We start from the raw sequence: 21,062 nt of genomic DNA, 5'->3' as shown, positions 1-21,062 counted from the left end.
CTGTGTTGGCCATCAATAGCTGCCATTTTCTGTTCTTCTCCTCCTCCAGTTGTCTCAGATTAAGATATGGAGCAGGGGTCTTAGGCCGAGTTCACACGAACGTGTGTGATCCGCGGCCGTATTGCGGGCCGCAATGCACGGCCACAGTTCCGTGTGCATTCCGCATCACGGATGCGGACCCATTCACTTCAATGGGTCCGCAAATCCGGAGTTGCGGAACGGCCGCACGGAACGGGACTACGGAACGGGAGTGCTTCCGTGGGGTTGCATCCCGTACTTCCGTTCCGCAAAAAGATAGGACATGTCTTATCTTTTTGTGGAACGGGCAGATCGCGGACCCATTAAAGTGAATGGGTCCGCCATCCGATGCGGCTGACCTACGGCCGGCGATCGTGCATTGCAGCACGGTCATGGGTCACACACGTTCGTGTGAACTCAGCCTTAGGAGGTGAAAAGCGGAGGCCATGTGCAGTCACTGGCTGGGTACATGAATACCTGATTCTCACAGCATTAATTACTGCTGAGAGCTCATTATGTAGTTGGCCAGCGGCAGAGAGGGGGCTTGGGTGGCCCCCTGGGGCATCTCCCACCGGGAAATTTCCCTGTAGGGTCTATGGCCAATCCGCCCCTGGGTGGATGCATTTCCAGATGCTGTTAACAACAGCTCAGCCATGGTGGCCGCCCCCATAATCATGTACATGCAAAGAGAATTAAAAAATCTAAACGGATTAGAAAATAAAAAAGGATTTGTGTCGCTATTAGGTTTTAATTGGCAGAAAAAATGATAGGTGACACATTCCCTTTAAGAAACAAGTCACTAATCCCATTTTGGCAGAGAGTTAAAAGCAACTTCACTAAACCCTCACCAAGAGACCGTACAAGGCTTATACATCTGCTCTCAGAACACCCATACTGCGCAGAGCAGCAGATGCAGCAGAGCTGAAGGTGCTAATGAGCTGCATCCTTTGTGTATCATCCACTGGGTGGAAACAATCCAGGACTGCTACATTCGTCAGCAGTGTTATCAACACACATTAATCCCAACCTCCCACCCCGTCATAAAGACTTTTTTCTGTTGCGCCACCTCTCTGTAAGGGCTCATAAATGGCTCCGCATCCGTTCTGCAATTTCAATGAGGTTCCGCAGCCCCCAAAAAATGATAGAGCATGTCCTATTCTTGTCTGCAATTGTGGAAAAGAATAGGTATTTCTATCGTAGTGCCGGACCCCTCCCTATTCTAAATCTTCTGACTTCACGTCATCCAAAAAGTAACCCTTTCAATCTTTGCAATCCAGAGCTCTTGATACGTGTTCACACACAGGCACAGGCTGGTGACTGGCTTGTGCAGTTTTATATGTACTACCCTGTTTTATAAAGATGGCAGAGTCATTCTACAAAGCATGCACTTTTTACTTTCAATGCCACTCCTATGTCGTCACAGATTGTAAGCTCTTGTGAGCAGGGCTCTATCTCCTATTGCTTGAGTTGATTAGTTTTGTTGCACTGTAGATGTATCCTCTGCGGAATAGGTGGGCACGATATAAACACAGGTGATAATTATATCTCCCCTCTAGTCAAATGTGGAGTAGTTTTACCTGCAGTCCTATGCAAAACCACAGATAAGGTATCTTGACGGTTGGTGCCAAGTGACAAACTCGGCTCTGCTACATCCAATCAAATCAGGATAATAATCTCCAGGAGTTTGAGCAGTACAGCTAACCGTACAAGCATACTCAGCAGCACCTGAGAGACTGCAGCACATCTCACGTCAGCAAAGCCTCCCTACTGAAATCTGTTCTATAAGAATCACCGCTGGCAAATAGCGCCCCCGCCCCCTCCTTTAATAGCATCAGCCGCATACAGATCCCGCACCGGAGAGATCAGATGGCCCAGCGCCTATTTATATACAATATCCAGGTGCAGATCCTGTAATAGCTGCCATTACATCAGCACGTCTGTGGCTTATTCATGTCCCTGGCTGCAGAGGGAGAGGCAGATGGTGCAGCAGATCAAGGATTGAGAAGATGAGTCTTGTCTGCCCCCTACTGAGCGGCCACTGGAGGTAAAGACCACAGATTATTGAGCTCAGCTAAGGATGTGTTAGTCATGGCATGGGAACAAAGGTCGGCAAGGAATATTATAGGACATGGCATTATAAGAAATAAATTGGCAGCTTAAAGGGTTTGCTTCATCTGGAGAGTAGATTTAGAGAGTGGTCTGCTGGAGAGTAGATTTAGAGAGTGGTCTGCTGGAGAGTAGATTTAGAGAGTGGTCTGCTGGAGAGTAGATTTAGAGAGTGGTCTGCTGGAGAGTAGATTTAGAGAGTGGTCTGCTGGAGAGTAGATTTAGAGAGTGGTCTGCTGGAGAGTAGATTTAGAGAGTGGTCTGCTGGAGAGTAGATTTAGAGAGTGGTCTGCTGGAGAGTAGATGCAGGAGAATGGTCTGCTGGAGAGTAGATTTAGAGAGTGGTCTGCTGGAGAGTAGATTTAGAGAGTGGTCTGCTGGAGAGTAGATGCAGGAGAATGGTCTGCTGGAGAGTAGATTTAGAGAGTGGTCTGCTGGAGAGTAGAAACAGGAGAATGGTCTGCTAGAGAGTAGATTTAGAGAGTGGTCTGCTGGAGAGTAGATTTAGAGAGTGGTCTGCTGGAGAGTAGATGCAGGAGAATGGTCTGCTGGAGAGTAGATTTAGAGAGTGGTCTGCTGGAGAGTAGATTTAGAGAGTGGTCTGCTGGAGAGTAGATGCAGGAGAATGGTCTGCTGGAGAGTAGATTTAGAGAGTGGTCTGCTGGAGAGTAGAAACAGGAGAATGGTCTGCTAGAGAGTAGATTTAGAGAGTGGTCTGCTGGAGAGTAGATTTAGAGAGTGGTCTGCTGGAGAGTAGATGCAGGAGAATGGTCTGCTGGAGAGTAGATTTAGAGAGTGGTCTGCTGGAGAGTAGATGCAGGAGAATGGTCTTCTGGAGAGTAGATTTAGAGAGTAGTCTGCTGGAGAGTAGATTTAGAGAGTGGTCTGCTGGAGAGTAGATTTAGAGAGTGGTCTGCTGGAGAGTAGATTTAGAGAGTGGTCTGCTGGAGAGTAGATTTAGAGAGTGGTCTGCTGGAGAGTAGATTTAGAGAGTGGTCTGCTGGAGAGTAGATTTAGAGAGTGGTCTGCTGGAGAGTAGATGCAGGAGAATGGATGCAGAGAGTGGTCTGCAGGAGAGTGGATGCAAGAGAGTGGTCTGCTGGAGATCAGATTTGGAGAGTGGTCTGCTGGAGAGTAGATTTAGAGAGTGGTCTGCTGGAGAGTAGATTTAGAGAGTGGTCTGCTGGAGAGTAGATTTAGAGAGTGGTCTGCTGGAGAGTAGATTTAGAGAGTGGTCTGCTGGAGAGTAGATTTAGAGAGTGGTCTGCTGGAGAGTAGATTTAGAGAGTGGTCTGCTGGAGAGTAGATTTAGAGAGTGGTCTGCTGGAGAGTAGATTTAGAGAGTGGTCTGCTGAGAGTAGATTTAGAGAGTGGTCTGCTGGAAAGTAGATGCAGGAGAATGGTCTGCTGGAGAGTAGATTTAGAGAGTGGTCTGCTGGAGAGTAGATTTAGAGAGTGGTCTGCTGGAGAGTAGATGCAGGAGAATGGTCTGCTGGAGAGTAGATTTAGAGAGTGGTCTGCTGGAGAGTAGAAACAGGAGAATGGTCTGCTAGAGAGTAGATTTAGAGAGTGGTCTGCTGGAGAGTAGATTTAGAGAGTGGTCTGCTGGAGAGTAGATGCAGGAGAATGGTCTGCTGGAGAGTAGATTTAGAGAGTGGTCTGCTGGAAAGTAGATGCAGGAGAATGGTCTTCTGGAGAGTAGATTTAGAGAGTGGTCTGCTGGAGAGTAGATTTAGAGAGTGGTCTGCTGGAGAGTAGATTTAGAGAGTGGTCTGCTGGAGAGTAGATTTAGAGAGTGGTCTGCTGGAGAGTAGATTTAGAAAGTGGTTTGCTGGAGAGTAGATTTAGAGAGTGGTCTGCTGGAGAGTAGATTTAGAGAGTGGTCTGCTGGAGAGTAGATGCAGGAGAATGGATGCAGAGAGTGGTCTGCAGGAGAGTGGATGCAAGAGAGTGGTCTGCTGGAGATCAGATTTGGAGAGTGGTCTGCTGGAGAGTAGATTTAGAGAGTGGTCTGCTGGAGATCAGATTTGGAAAGTGGTCTGCTGGAGAGTAGATTTAGAGAGTGGTCTGCTGGAGAGTAGATGCAGGAGAATGGTCTGCTGGAGAGTAGATGCAGGAGAATGGATGCAAAAGAGTGGTCTGCAGGAGAGTGGTCTGCTGTAGATCAGATTTGGAGAGTGGTCTCCAGGAGAGTGGTCTGCAGGAGAGTGCAGAGTCCCATACAACCATATGGGACAGGTCAGCTGCACATTTTCCACAGTGGAAAATCCTCATTTCATCTGAAGCCCCTGAAGAGCAGGTGCAGAGGATGGGAGTGGTAGTGGCCCTGATGAGATGTTGTGTCACGGTGTACTCTCTCAGGCCATTGCTCCCTATGGATCGGTGGATGCAGTGGAAAAGTGATTTGAAGGCCAGAAGTAAAAGAATAAAAGTCTCTCTTTACTCAGTATAAAAGATAATGTGCAGTACATCCAGGAGTGGTTGGTACAAAGTGCAATTTCCCTCTCCAGATGTGTAGCATCTGGAGAGGTTGCTGGATAAGGCCTCTTGCACACAACCGTATGCCCTCCGAGACATACAGTTCTTGAGCGGCATTGATCGTGCGCACGGGAGCACACAGCATCATAGATTACAATGATGCTGTGGACATCAGGCCGCCCACAGGGCTATTGTCCCGTACTCATAAGATCATATGAGTGCGGGACAATAGCCCCGCGGGCGGCCCAACGTGCACAGCATTATTGTATTCTATGGTGCTGTGTGCTCCCGTGCGCACGATCAATGCCACTTCGGGACATATGGCCCGCTCACGGACTGTATGTCTCAGAGGGCATACGGTCGTGTGAAAGAGGCCTAAGTGGTAACTAATGCACTTCAGATAGGCTATCTTGCTAATGACTCTTTCCTTTGAACTTCTGGCTAACAGCTGTATGCTGACACTTATGGCTACTGGTGTTCGCTATGCAATGCAGGCTTTGAGTTGGTCTGGCCTGGATGCTATTCTAGGTGATGGGTGTCTGAGCTGTATTCCCTTACCCGCAGCAGGGTCTGTAAAGCTGTGGATTTCTAGTCACTTTGCTATCAATGCTGTAGCTTCTAGGAAAGCTGTATCCTGGTGTTCTTGTAGTCTCTCTGGTGTAGTGGTCTCAAAGGAGAATTAGATCAAGACTGGCCCCAAAGACCCTTGAAGTAGGAGCTATTTGGAAGTGCTTCCCTCCTCCTGACTGTTCTAGCTAGAACCCGTCCTCTTGGCAGGAAGCTGGACCAGCCCACTCCTACCAAGAGAAGAGGAACAGGGTGGTTAACCCTGTCCCTGCCAACCATACATTACACAACATTGTATAACATAACATAACAATTGCAAATACCCTCAGGTCTGGGGCACTGCAAAATCTGCTTCAGATAGTGCAGATTTTGATGCAGGATGACATAATTGAAGGTACTTTAGCTTTTTAAGGCTCCAAACTGCACAAATATTAAAATCATGTCAGGCTGCTGAGCGTCCCCTGGCAGTTTGGCGCCCGGGTAACTACCTCCTTATCCTCACCCCACGCTATGCCACTGCACCAAACGACAAGATCAAGGATCCAAATAGAGGATCCAGTAAAGTGATTCCAGTAACCAAAGATCAAAATCAACATGTTATTCATGTTCTCATAACATCCAAATACACAAGGTAAAAGATGCTTACGCGTTTCAGGCCTGACCGCCTTTTGTCTTGTGTATTTGCATCTTAGGGGAACGCAAATAAAAACGTGATTTATCTATTTGTTGATTCTGGAATAGGCGAGTACAACGCACAAAGACTGCCCCATTCAAAAGGGGGAACAGAGGACCCCTCTTCTCGTGATCAGCGGGAGCCTCAGTGATTAGACCCTCGCCAGTCAGACACTTATGTTTCGTGGAACAATCCCTTTAAAAAGAAGGAAAATCCTCCCGAAAATGCTTTAGCACTTGGCCCAGTGTCTGTTCTTCTGACGAGTGTAGATAACCAGTCTCTTCTAAAAATTCCCGACAATAGGTAAACCGGTCTATAAGAAGATATGGCTTAGAAGAAATGTGACAAGTCGGATCCGCTCACCTTCACAGATCTGGTCCAGCCGCAGCCTCTTCACTTTCTGCTTATCCAGCATATCCATCCTCTGCTGTGGGCAATGTGTTATACCCTGGCATATCTATCCCCTGGCACTGCTCGCCAGGCTGCAAAGGAGCAAGGAGTCAAATAGGTTCTCGAAGAACAGCAGTATATACAGTACAAAACAGTATATACAGTACAGCAGTGTATATAGTATAGCAGTATATACAGTACAGAACAGTATATACAGTACAGAAGTGTATATAGTACATCAGTATATACAGTACAGCAGTATATATAGTACAGCAGTATATACAGTACATCAGTATATACAGTACAGCAGTATATACAGTATAGCATTATATACAGTAAAGCAGTGTATATAGTACAGCATTATATACAGCAGTACACACAGTAAAGTACAGCAGTATATACAGTACAGAACAGTATATACAGTACAGCAGTGTATCTAGTACATCAGTATATACAGTACAGCAGTGTATATAGTACATCAGTATATACAGTACAGCAGTATATATAGTACAGCAGTGTATATAGTACATCAGTATATACAGTACAGAACAGTATATACAGTACAGCAGTGTATATAGTACATCAGTATATACAGTACAGGAGTATGTATAGTACAGCAGTGTATATAGTACATCAGTATATACAGTACAGCAGTATATATAGTACATCAGTATATATAGTACATCAGTATATACAGTACAGCAGTGTATATAGTACATCAGTATATACAGTACAGCAGTGTATATAGTACAGCAGTATATACAGTACAGCAGTATATATAGTACAGCAGTGTATTTAGTACATCAGTATATACAGTACAGCAGTATATACAGTACAGCAGTGTATATAGTACATCAGTATATAGTACAGCAGTGTATTTAGTACATCAGTATATACAGTACAGCAGTATATATAGTACAGCAGTATATACAGTACAGCAGTGTATATAGTACATCAGTATATATAGTACAGCAGTATATACAGTACAGCAGTGTATCTAGTACATCAGTATATAGTACAGCAGTGTATCTAGTACATCAGTATATACAGTACTGCAGTGTATCTAGTACATCAGTATATACAGTACAGCAGTGTATATAGTACATCAGTATATACAGTACAGCAGTATATACAGTACAGCAGTATATACAGTACAGCAGTGTATATAGTACATCAGTATATAGTACAGCAGTGTATCTAGTACATCAGTATATACAGTACAGCAGTGTATATAGTACATCAGTATATACAGTACAGCAGTATATATAGTACAGCAGTGTATATAGTACAGCAGTGTATATAGTACATCAGTATATACAGTACAGCAGTGTATATAGTACATCAGTATATAGTACAGCAGTGTATCTAGTACATCAGTATATACAGTACAGCAGTGTATATAGTACATCAGTATATACAGTACAGCAGTATATACAGTACAGCAGTGTATATAGTACATCAGTATATAGTACAGCAGTGTATCTAGTACATCAGTATATACAGTACAGCAGTGTATCTAGTACATCAGTATATACAGTACAGCAGTGTATCTACTACATCAGTATATACAGTACAGCAGTGTATCTAGTACATCAGTATATACAGTACATCAGTATATACAGTACAGCAGTGTATATAGTACAGCAGTATATATAGTACATCAGTATATATAGTACAGCAGTATATACAGTACAGCAGTGTATATAGTACAGCAGTGTATCTAGTACATCAGTATATACAGTACAGCAGTATATATAGTACAGCAGTGTATCTAGTACATCAGTATATACAGTACAGCAGTATATATAGTACAGCAGTGTATCTAGTACATCAGTATATATAGTACATCAGTATATACAGTACAGCAGTGTATATAGTACAGCAGTGTATCTAGTACATCAGTATATACAGTACAGCAGTATATATAGTACAGCAGTGTATCTAGTACATCAGTATATACAGTACAGCAGTATATATAGTACAGCAGTGTATCTAGTACATCAGTATATATAGTACATCAGTATATACAGTACAGCAGTGTATATAGTACATCAGTATATACAGTACAGCAGTATATATAGTACATCAGTATATACAGTACAGCAGTGTATATAGTACATCAGTATATACAGTACAGCAGTATATACAGTACAGCAGTATATATAGTACAGCAGTGTATCTAGTACATCAGTATATATAGTACATCAGTATATACAGTACAGCAGTATATATAGTACAGCAGTGTATATAGTACAGCAGTGTATATAGTACATCAGTATATACAGTACAGCAGTGTATACAGTACAGCAGTGTATATAGTACATCAGTATATACAGTACAGCAGTGTATATAGTACAGCAGTATATACAGTACAGCAGTATATACAGTACAGCAGTATATATAGTACAGCAGTATATATAGTACAGCAGTGTATATAGTACATCAGTATATACAGTACAGCAGTATATACAGTACAGCAGTATATATAGTACAGCAGTGTATATAGTACAGCAGTATATACAGTACAGCAGTGTATCTAGTACATCAGTATATACAGTACAGCAGTATATATAGTACAGCAGTGTATATAGTACATCAGTATATACAGTACAGCAGTGTATATAGTACATCAGTATATACAGTACAGCAGTGTATATAGTACAGCAGTGTATATAGTACATCAGTATATACAGTACAGCAGTGTATATAGTACATCAGTATATACAGTACAGCAGTGTATATAGTACAGCAGTATATACAGTACAGCAGTGTATATAGTACATCAGTATATAGTACAGCAGTATATATAGTACAGCAGTGTATATAGTACAGCAGTGTATATAGTACATCAGTATATACAGTACAGCAGTGTATATAGTACAGCAGTGTATATAGTACATCAGTATATACAGTACAGCAGTATATATAGTACAGCAGTGTATATAGTACATCAGTATATACAGTACATCAGTATATATAGTACATCAGTATATACAGTACAGCAGTATATATAGTACAGCAGTGTATATAGTACAGCAGTGTATATAGTACATCAGTATATACAGTACAGCAGTGTATATAGTACAGCAGTGTATATAGTACATCAGTATATACAGTACAGCAGTATATATAGTACAGCAGTGTATATAGTACAGCAGTATATACAGTACAGCAGTGTATCTAGTACATCAGTATATACAGTACAGCAGTATATATAGTACAGCAGTGTATATAGTACATCAGTATATACAGTACAGCAGTGTATATAGTACAGCAGTGTATATAGTACATCAGTATATACAGTACAGCAGTGTATCTAGTACATCAGTATATACAGTACAGCAGTATATATAGTACAGCAGTGTATATAGTACATCAGTATATACAGTACAGCAGTGTATATAGTACAGCAGTGTATATAGTACATCAGTATATACAGTACAGCAGTGTATATAGTACATCAGTATATACAGTACAGCAGTGTATATAGTACAGCAGTATATACAGTACAGCAGTATATATAGTACATCAGTATATACAGTACAGCAGTATATATAGTACAGCAGTGTATATAGTACATCAGTATATACAGTACAGCAGTATATATAGTACAGCAGTGTATATAGTACAGCAGTATATACAGTACAGCAGTATGTATAGTACAGCAGTATATACAGTACAGCAGTGTATCTAGTACATCAGTATATACAGTACAGCAGTATATATAGTACAGCAGTGTATATAGTACAGCAGTATATACAGTACAGCAGTATGTATAGTACAGCAGTATATACAGTACAGCAGTGTATCTAGTACATCAGTATATACAGTACAGCAGTATATATAGTACAGCAGTGTATATAGTACATCAGTATATACAGTACAGCAGTGTATATAGTACAGCAGTGTATATAGTACATCAGTATATACAGTACAGCAGTGTATATAGTACATCAGTATATACAGTACAGCAGTGTATATAGTACAGCAGTATATACAGTACAGCAGTATATATAGTACATCAGTATATACAGTACAGCAGTATATATAGTACAGCAGTGTATATAGTACATCAGTATATAGTACAGCAGTATATATAGTACAGCAGTGTATATAGTACAGCAGTATATACAGTACAGCAGTATGTATAGTACAGCAGTATATACAGTACAGCAGTGTATCTAGTACATCAGTATATACAGTACAGCAGTATATATAGTACAGCAGTGTATATAGTACAGCAGTATATACAGTACAGCAGTATGTATAGTACAGCAGTATATACAGTACAGCAGTGTATCTAGTACATCAGTATATACAGTACAGCAGTATATATAGTACAGCAGTGTATATAGTACATCAGTATATACAGTACAGAACAGTATATACAGTACAGCAGTGTATATAGTACAGCAGTATATATAGTACAGCAGTGTATATAGTACATCAGTATATACAGTACAGCAGTATATATAGTACAGCAGTGTATATAGTACATCAGTATATACAGTACAGCAGTGTATCTAGTACATCAGTATATACAGTACAGCAGTATATATAGTACAGCAGTGTATATAGTACATCAGTATATACAGTACAGCAGTGTATATAGTACATCAGTATATACAGTACAGCAGTGTATATAGTACAGCAGTATATACAGTACAGCAGTATATATAGTACATCAGTATATACAGTACAGCAGTATATATAGTACAGCAGTGTATATAGTACATCAGTATATACAGTACAGCAGTATATATAGTACAGCAGTGTATATAGTACAGCAGTATATACAGTACAGCAGTATGTATAGTACAGCAGTATATACAGTACAGCAGTGTATCTAGTACATCAGTATATACAGTACAGCAGTATATATAGTACAGCAGTGTATATAGTACATCAGTATATACAGTACAGCAGTGTATATAGTACAGCAGTGTATATAGTACATCAGTATATACAGTACAGCAGTGTATATAGTACATCAGTATATACAGTACAGCAGTGTATATAGTACAGCAGTATATACAGTACAGCAGTATATATAGTACATCAGTATATACAGTACAGCAGTATATATAGTACAGCAGTGTATATAGTACATCAGTATATAGTACAGCAGTATATATAGTACAGCAGTGTATATAGTACAGCAGTATATACAGTACAGCAGTATGTATAGTACAGCAGTATATACAGTACAGCAGTGTATCTAGTACATCAGTATATACAGTACAGCAGTATATATAGTACAGCAGTGTATATAGTACATCAGTATATACAGTACAGAACAGTATATACAGTACAGCAGTGTATATAGTACAGCAGTATATATAGTACAGCAGTGTATATAGTACATCAGTATATACAGTACAGCAGTATATATAGTACAGCAGTGTATATAGTACAGCAGTATATACAGTACAGCAGTATGTATAGTACAGCAGTATATACAGTACAGCAGTATGTATAGTACAGCAGTATATACAGTACAGCAGTGTATCTAGTACATCAGTATATACAGTACAGCAGTATATATAGTACAGCAGTGTATATAGTACAGCAGTATATACAGTACAGCAGTGTATATAGTACATCAGTATATACAGTACAGCAGTATATATAGTACAGCAGTGTATATAGTACAGCAGTATATACAGTACAGCAGTGTATCTAGTACATCAGTATATACAGTACAGCAGTATATATAGTACAGCAGTGTATATAGTACATCAGTATATACAGTACAGAACAGTATATACAGTACAGCAGTGTATATAGTACAGCAGTGTATATAGTACAGCAGTATATATAGTACAGCAGTATATACAGTACAGCAGTATATATAGTACAGCAGTATATATAGTACAGCAGTGTATATAGTACATCAGTATATACAGTACAGCAGTATATATAGTACAGCAGTGTATATAGTACAGCAGTATATACAGTACAGCAGTATGTATAGTACAGCAGTATATACAGTACAGCAGTGAACATATATAGACATTAACTTTAATCCGCCAGATACCTAATATCTCAGTTGGTCTGGGCCGATGAAGGGGTTAATATATTAATTAACATTATGCATGGCAGTCTAGGATGGTTAAAGGGGCACTGCGGTTATGAGAAGCTAATAGATTGGTGGGGGTCCTACCTCTGGGACCCCCACCCAACACAAGAACGGGGACCCTGTACCTCTCAGAGCCTCCTGAAATGAACAAAGCAGCAGACTGGGCATGCACATTGATGCTTCATTAATCTGTACCTGAGATTGAATACAGCGCTTGCCTATTTTTCACAACCAGAGTACCCCTTTAAGAGTTCATTTCTAACATACTTGAAGGTTTAGGCTGATTTAGTGGTTATCATTTAACATTATAGGATATTATATGATAATATAATTATATAAATTATTATATGGTTTGGAGCTTGGTGCCCGAAAAATAAATAAAACAAAATCTACTTTTACCCTTCATATAAAATTCATTATTTTCCTGCAGCTACCACTAGGGGGGGCTCACTGCATGGGGATTTATACAGCTCCTGCAGAGTGCAGTAACAATTCAGTATGCAGTATTGCTACTGTGGCCACAGAAATAGCCGTTTTCTTTTAACTCATTAACTGCTTAAGAGGGTGGGGTTTTCAGGGTACTAAGAACCCCCTCATCCTATATGGCTTTTTTTCCCCCCAAGTTATCAGTTACTCTAATTAGGCCTCTTGCACACGACCATATGGCTTTTTCAGTATTTTGCGGTCCGCAAAAAATACGGATGACGTCCGTGTGCATCCCGTTTTTTGCAGAACGGAACAGCTGGCCCCTGATAGAACAATACTATCCTTGCCCGTTATGCGGACAATAATAGGACATGTTCTATCTTTGAACGGAAATACGTAAACGGAAGGCATACGGAGTACCTTCTGGTTTTTTTCGCGGATCCATTGAAATGAATGGTTCCGTATATGAAACGCAAAAAAAGAACGGAAAAAAAAACGTTCCTGTGCAAGAGGCCTTAAAATTCTCAACATATCAGATGCCTTCCGTTTTTTGTGTTCCATATACGGACCGTATACGGAACCATTCATTTCAATGGGTCTGCAAAAAAAAACTAAAGGTACTCCGTATGCCTTCCATTTACATATTTCCGTTTTTCCGTTCAAAGATAGAACATGTCCTATTTTTGTTGGCATTACGGACAAGGATAGTATTGTTCTATCAGGGGCCAGCTGTTCCGTTACACAAAAAACTGAATGCACACAGACGTCATCCGTATTTTTTGTGGATCCGTTTTTTGTGGACCGCAAAATACTGAAAAAGCCATACGGTTGTGTGCAAGAGGCCTTAGGGTTGATGTAAAGTAAAAGTGCCCCAAATCCTTCTCTGACAAGGAGAACTATGCTGCAATACGAATACATGCAGATATCACAGCTTCTAGAGCTGCAGGTCATGCAGAGTGAATTTATTCCTACATGCAACACTTTGCAATTACTTAATCACCAAAGAATAATTGATACTTTGATACCAATAACCACTGATACCATATAGTTATTGATAAAGCAGCAAATTACTTAAAAGGTTTCCTTGTCATTAGCGCTTGCAGAACTGATATGGGATAGATTCTATGGCTGATCTGTCCGCCCCCCCCCCCCCCCCAAAAAAAATAAATAAACGGTGTAGCCCTCTGGTGTAAAAACTATATGTACATCACAGGACACTCAGTGTACTAAACCAGTGCAAAGTCTGTTTATCCACTTTTCCAATGAAATAATTGCAATAGTTACCACTAGAGGGCGATAACTGTTCACAACATTGCTAAGTAAATCTTTATATTACTGGTTTTACCAGCATCATAACTTCTAATGGGGCAAACTTGTATGTTATAAGGTGTGAAATATACAAAAAAAAGTGCTGCACTAAAAATAAGGGGAGCAAATGCATTTTTTTTTTTTATTAACCAGCTTGGCCTCACTAACTGGGACAATGTCCTCAAAAATAAAAATGTAGCCACAAAATTGGATATTTTTAAAACCATCCTAAACTCTAACTGTGAGAGGTACATATCTTATGGGAATAAAAGGGTGAGGAACAATAAAAAAAAAAAAAACAATGTGGTAAAGAAAGCAATAAATGACAAAAAGAAAGCAATTAAATCACTAAAACAGGAGGGTAGCGAGGAAGCATTGAAATACTATGAGGAAAACAAATAGAATAAGTAAAAGATAAATAAAAGCAGCCAAACTGCCAAAAAAGAGTAAAACTAACCCTAAAATATTCTTCAATTATATAAATTTGAGGAGGTAAGTTCTAGACTTGACCGCGGCGAGTCAATGGATGTCGTATATCTTGACTTCTCCAAGGAATAATGCAAGTCACCAGTACATACTAAATGGTAAAACACTCGGTAACGCTGACATGGAAAAAGACTTAGGCATTTTAGTGAACAGCAAACTAAGCCGGAGAAACCAGTGTCAGGAAGCTGCTGCCAAGGCCAATAAGATAATGGGTTGCGCCAAAAGGGGCATAGATGCCCGGGATAAGAACATAATCAGACCACACATGGAGTACTGTGTACAGTTCTGGGCTCCTGTGAACAAGGCAGACATAGCAGAGCTGGAGAGGGTTTAGAGGAGGGCAACTAAAGTAATAACTGGAATGGGGCAACTACAGTACCCTGAAAGACTATCAAAATTAGGGTTATTCACTTTAGAAAAAAAGACAACTGAGGGGAGATCTAATTACTATGTATAAATATATCAGGGGTCAGTACAGAGATCTCTCCCATCATCTATTTATCCCCAGGACTGTGACTGTGACGAGGGGACACCCTCTGCGTCTGGAGGAAAGAAGGTTTGTACACAAACATAGAAGAGGATTCTTTACGGTAAGAGCAGTGAGACTATGGAACTCTCTGCCTGAGGAGGTGGTGATGGTGAGTACAATAAAGGAATTCAAGAGGGGCCTGGATGTATTTCTGGAGTGTAATAATATTACAGGCTATAACTACTAGAGAGGGGTCGTTGATCCAGGGAGTTATTCTGATTGCCTGATTGGAGTCGGGAAGGAATTTTTTCCCCCTAAATTGGCTTCTACCTAACAGTATTTTTATTTTTTACTTCTTCTGGATCAACCTGCAGGATAACAGGCTGAACTGGATGGACAGATGTCTATTTTTAGCCTTACAAATTATGGGGGTCAATTACAGACGGATATACTACACTTTTTGGCATATATCTGTTGCAGATCGCAACGCAAAGGTTATTCAAGCCACAATGTGAGACTTTTTCTCCTTTTCCACTTCTCATGCCAGGTCTAAAAAAGTGGGTGTGGTGGGGTCGGCAAAAAGGGTGGGCCTACAGGCCCGTCTCATTTACCATTTTCTACACCTGTTTTAGGTGTAGAAAGTGGTCTAAATTTACACCAACAAAGGGAGCTGGCATAGATTTAGACAAGTGTAAAGTCTATCTAAGTTATGTAGAGGCCAGCGCCTTTACATAACTTAGGCGGATGAACCGCCAGTGCAGGAAGGACGAAGACCGGTGTCTAAATCGCAGGTGTTCACAAATGTCCCTCTATGTTACTTAAAAACTATGTTTCTTTTTACTTAAAAAAAAAAAATTTCAGTATTTTTTTTTACCTAGTATTATTTGGTTTATACAATGTGCCCCTTTTCTTTGGAGGATACAGCACCTCACAGAAGCACCATACGGTGGTTTCAGAGGTTACTATAAATGTTTTCCTGAATTTGCAAAGACTGTCCCTGCAAATTTGGGTTGTCCTGAGATGAAAATGGGTGAGACTTATGCAAGCCCTGCCCATATAAGTGGGCATTCCAAGACAAGAATGGGTCATTCCCAGGGGAATGGCTTACATGCCCCAAATTTACCAACTACAATGTTGGTAAGTATGGTTTCAGTAATGTCCTGTTGTCAGTGAAGCACGTATAGCTCTTTACAAACTGGCTGGAGAACAATTGCACAGTTGCTGCCATCATTTTTAGGGCAGACAGGAAAAATATACAATACTAGCAGAAGGATCTGTCTTTGCACTGGAATATTTTCACTATTTTATTTAATGTTTGTGTGTGTAGTTAAAAGATATTGACAGTATCCCCATTACAGTGACCTCTACAGCACTCCGTCCCCTGAACAGTGACCTCCACAGCACCCGACTCGCCACCCTAACAAAGACCTCCACAGCGGCCTGCCCCCTTAACAGTGACCCTCCACAGCGATCTACCCTTTAACAGTGACCTCTACAGAGCCCTTCCCCTTTAACATTGACCTCCACAGCACCCCGCTCCCTTAACTGTGACCTCCACATCGGCCTGCTCCCTTAACAGTGCCCACCAACGTTCCCTACCCCCTTAACATAGACCTCCACAGCGCCCGCCCATTTAAGAGTGAATTCCACAGTACCCAGCTCCCTTAACAGTGACCTCCACAGCAGCTGCCCCTTTAATACTGACCTCCACAGTCTCCTGCCCCTTAACAGTAACCTCCACAGTGCTCGCCCCTTCAACAGTGACCTCCACAACGGCCAACCCCCTTAACAGTGATCTCCACAGTGCCCTGCCCCCTTAACAGTAACCTCCACAGCGCCCGCCCCTTTAACAGTGACCTCCACAGCGGCCACCCCTTTATTAGTGACCTCCGCAGAACCCCGTCTCCTTAACAGTGATTTCCACAATAACCCGCCCCCTTAACAGTGACCTCTAAAACACCCCACCCCCTTAACGGTGACCTCTACAGCACCCTGTCCCTTAACACTGACCTCCATAGTGGATCATCCCCTTAACTGTGACCTCCACAGCAGCCTGCCCCCTTAACTGTGACCTCCACAGCAGCCTGCCCCCTTAACTGTGACCTCCACAGCGATCTACCCTTTAACAGTGACCTCTACAGAGCCCTTCCCCTTTAACATTGACCTCCACAGCACCCCGCTCCCTTAACTGTGACCTTCACATCGGCCTGCTCCCTTAACAGTGCCCACCAACGTTCCCTACCCCCTTAGCATAGACCTCCACAGCGCCCGCCCATTTAAGAGTGAATTCCACAGTACCCAGCTCCCTTAACAGTGACCTCCACAGCAGCTGCCCCTTTAATACTGACCTCCACAGTCTCCTGCCCCTTAACAGTAACCTCCACAGTGCTCGCCCCTTCAACAGTGACCTCCACAACGGCCAACCCCCTTAACAGTGATCTCCACAGTGCCCTGCCCCCTTAACAGTAACCTCCACAGCGCCCGCCCCTTTAACAGTGACCTCCACAGCCGCTGCCCATTTATTAGTGACCTCCGCAGAACCCCGTCTCCTTAACAGTGATTTCCACAATAACCCGCCCCCTTAACAGTGACCTCTAAAACACCCCACCCCCTTAACGGTGACCTCTACAGCACCCTGTCCCTTAACACTGACCTCCATAGCGGATCATCCCCTTAACTGTCACCTCCACAGCAGCCTGCCCCCTTAACTGTGACCTCCACAGCAGCCTGCCCCCTTAACTGTGACCTCCACAGCACTCCGCTCCCTTAACAGTGTCATCCACAACGCCCTGCCCCTTTAAAAGTGCAGTGAAGAAAAGTGGCTGTGTTGTTATGGAAACCTGATATAAAACTGTGTGTATGTCAAGACTGAAGAACTTGCAAGCTTCTGTTGGCTGATAAGGATCATGTGACCATGTGTATGGCAGTTGGGATATGAGTGAAAGACCTGTGGGCTCCTATTGACTAATGCAGGTCATGTGATGGTGTCATATTTGCATTTTTTGGGGAATATCTCAAGAACAATACGTCATAGAGAGCTGAGGTCTAAAACCTCACTGGACACCTGATGTACCTATGTGCCAAATTTGGTGCAAATCTGTCCAGTCGTTTGGCCGTGCATAGAGGACAGACAGACATTCATTTTTATATATATATAAGAGATAAACCAATGACGGGAACCATAACAAATACACTACTCTTTACATTGAGACGGCAACACCATGAAGGAAAAGTCATGGAATACAGAAATCACAGGATCGATAGACATGTTAACGATATGCAAATAAAATAAAAATTTGAAACATAATATTCAAAATATCTAAATTTATTCAGTATGTAGTATGAGCACCGCACACAGAAATACACTCACTTACATGCCTTGGCATGCTATAAATGAGGTTATTAATGGTTGTCGGAGGAATGTTCTGCCATGTTGAATGCACTTGGGCATGCAAATCATTAAGATCTGCTGCTGGCAGCTCCCTTTACAATTGCCAACCAATGACATCCCAGATGTGCTCAATGGGAGACCAGTCTAGAGACACTGCAGGCCATGGTAGCATATTTAGGCCATGCAGGCTGCTCACAGTAGCACAAGCAACATTCAGCCTGGCATTGTCCTGTTGAAAAAACGGCTCATGGGACAATGCAACGCCAAGCTGTTAGTGTACCTGAAATAAAGACTAGAGGGGTCTGGCTACCTACATCTTACCTCCTCACACCATAGAGTGTAGGACCAACGTGACGTTTCCTTGTGAAGGCCTCTTCATGGTCTCCAAACCAATCTCTGGCTATCATTGCATCCAAGACAAAAGTGGGACTCAACACTAAGCGTAAAGACCTCCATTCCAGCCTCCATTGCGATCTTGCTCTGCACCACGTTAACCTTTGAGAGCAGTGTGTGGTCAATAGAACACCTGTAGTTGGACGTCTGGCTCACAGTCCAATGTAGTGCAAATGCCTTTTGATGGTTTGCAGCCCAAGGCTTGGGATGTGACATCCAGTTTCACTTGCAGTACAGAATATCACTACTCGCCGTTCATCTAATAAGACGATCCGTCCGTGCAGAGGTTCTCCTCTGTGCACCTCTTACTGTCATTCCAGTTTGTCATTGTTCTCCCAACCATAGGGACACGCAACACTGAACAGTGCTGACATCTTGGCCTAGTCGCGTAGCGATCTGCAGGAGTGATAAACCACAGTCTCTGAGTGAAAGGAAGTGCTGATAACTGGCACCTTGATGGTACAAGGAGGCATCGCACAATCATCCCACATGACATGATCTGATTTTTGAGGTTTCATGTGGCTAAAAAAACTTTGCTTTCAATCTGGCTTTTATCTGCCACAGATTGGAGCTAGGTGCTTGAAAATCTGATCATCTGCAGATCTTAGCGACACCCAATACTTCCTCAATTTGCATAACCTTACGGCTTATCCTTCTTAGTGCTGCAATTTCAGTGTTGAGGACTGTAGTACTGTGGGTGTCCATGCATAGGAGGACTGAAATGGGGAGGATTGTGTACACCATGTCCAGAAGCGGGAGATCCATAAAGATGGGGTGTAAATGCCGCAAAGGTATACACATATACAATGTATACATGCTGATAGGTAACAGTAAAGAACTGCAAACAGCCAGCATATCCTTGTTCCTATCCATGAGGGCGGCAGAGCTAAGGGACAGAAAATGAAGTCCATGTTTACTCCGTGTCCTGATGATTACAATATCTGATAAACTCTCTTATGTGCATCTATCTATCATTAAAGGATGCCATGCAGTCACCCGGATCACACAGAGACGTTCCAGGCGGGGGAACGCACAAAAGCCGACATCTCTGAAGGTCATTATAATAAGAGTTGCTTAGCAACATAATGGAGAATTACAACATATATGCAATGGAAAGCATTATTCTATTAGCCTTGACGGTCATTTATCCTGACAAGTTCTTCCTCATCCGCCTGCTGCCAATAGTTTCTATTACAAGCAATAAACTGGAGTCAGATCTTGGGGCAACAAACTGACATGGGGCAGAACTTAGCTACAGGGAGATTTCCACTGCACCATTTACAATGTGATTGCAGGAGAACATGTCCGTGTGGATCAAATGTTTCCTTTAGCCCCTGAAAACACATCCAATCTGAAAGCTGCTGTAGCTGAAAGAGCTTACAGCACATAGAGTCAATGGAGTAAGCCCTAAAGCTCCATCTAGTGGTGGCAGCAGGCAGACATAATATAGGACTTGGCGATTTGTATCAGGAAAACACAGCACTGCCCGTTATACAGAATTAAATCAGCTCTAAATTTTGGATCGGTATATACATTATTAAAATGAAGCAGATAAATGACGCACACATTGCCAAGCCACGTTTAGCATTGCCATGCTGCAATCCTACTGTGCTCAGCAGCATACATTTCCCATATAATACACAAAGTGGTATACAGTACTCTGCCCACATAGTTATATAGTCACCGCAGAGTGCTCTCTCACATACAGCAATACAATGACCACATAGTGCCATGAGACTCAGACAGCCCCTATGTCACTTTATCATACTGCAACACTATGGCCATAGGCCATTGATAAAAGAAATGTCAGATTGCTGCAAAACTCAGCATGCAGTTATGTCTCAGACAGATATGTAGCTGATTACAGGTGTGCTCTTGCCACAATAAGGCATACAAGTGCTTCCTCAGCTGCCCTTTAAAAAGGCTCCCAGAGGCTACTTTTGGGTAGTGTACCTCTTGATTAAAGATCATTGACTGCTAGACATGCCTCTATCAAAGTCATTTTGCTGAGTTGACAGACTTTGAGAGGGGGCGCATTACTGGAATGAGAGATTCAGGATGGTCATTTTGACAAACTGCCCACCAACTAGGTCGTTCTGAGCTAGCTCTTAGGAGGTGTTGAGAGCAGAGGTTATGTGAGGGAATGCACACACGGTAAACACGCTCTGGACAGATCACCAGTAGAGATGATAATTTAATCAACACAACAAGCACGAGCAGCTCCCACACCATCCAGAGACAGGTGGCACCTTCATTACACCCCTGTCTCTGCCCAGAC

At 42.0% G+C, this 21,062-nt stretch overlaps 1 protein-coding gene across 3 annotated transcripts in view; it reads right to left on the bottom strand.

Moving 5' to 3' along the window:
- Positions 1-21,062, bottom strand: part of CTBP2 (C-terminal binding protein 2) — a 148,579-nt gene that overhangs the window by 94,776 nt on the left and 32,741 nt on the right. For 2 of the 3 annotated variants that reach the window (XM_040439022.1, XM_040439023.1), the window contains exon 2: positions 6,206-6,324. The exons of the other annotated variant lie outside the window; for it this stretch is intronic. In XM_040439022.1, coding sequence (XP_040294956.1) covers positions 6,206-6,263 — 58 coding nt within the window. In that variant the 5' untranslated portion in view covers positions 6,264-6,324. The remainder of the gene's footprint in view (positions 1-6,205; positions 6,325-21,062) is intronic. 3 annotated transcript variants of the gene reach the window in all.

This window comes from Bufo bufo, chromosome 6, assembly GCF_905171765.1.
Source record: "Bufo bufo chromosome 6, aBufBuf1.1, whole genome shotgun sequence".
Lineage (NCBI taxonomy): Eukaryota > Metazoa > Chordata > Amphibia > Anura > Bufonidae > Bufo > Bufo bufo.
The sequence above is the reverse complement of the archived record's forward strand: the minus strand, read 5'-3'. Positions and strand labels throughout refer to the sequence as shown.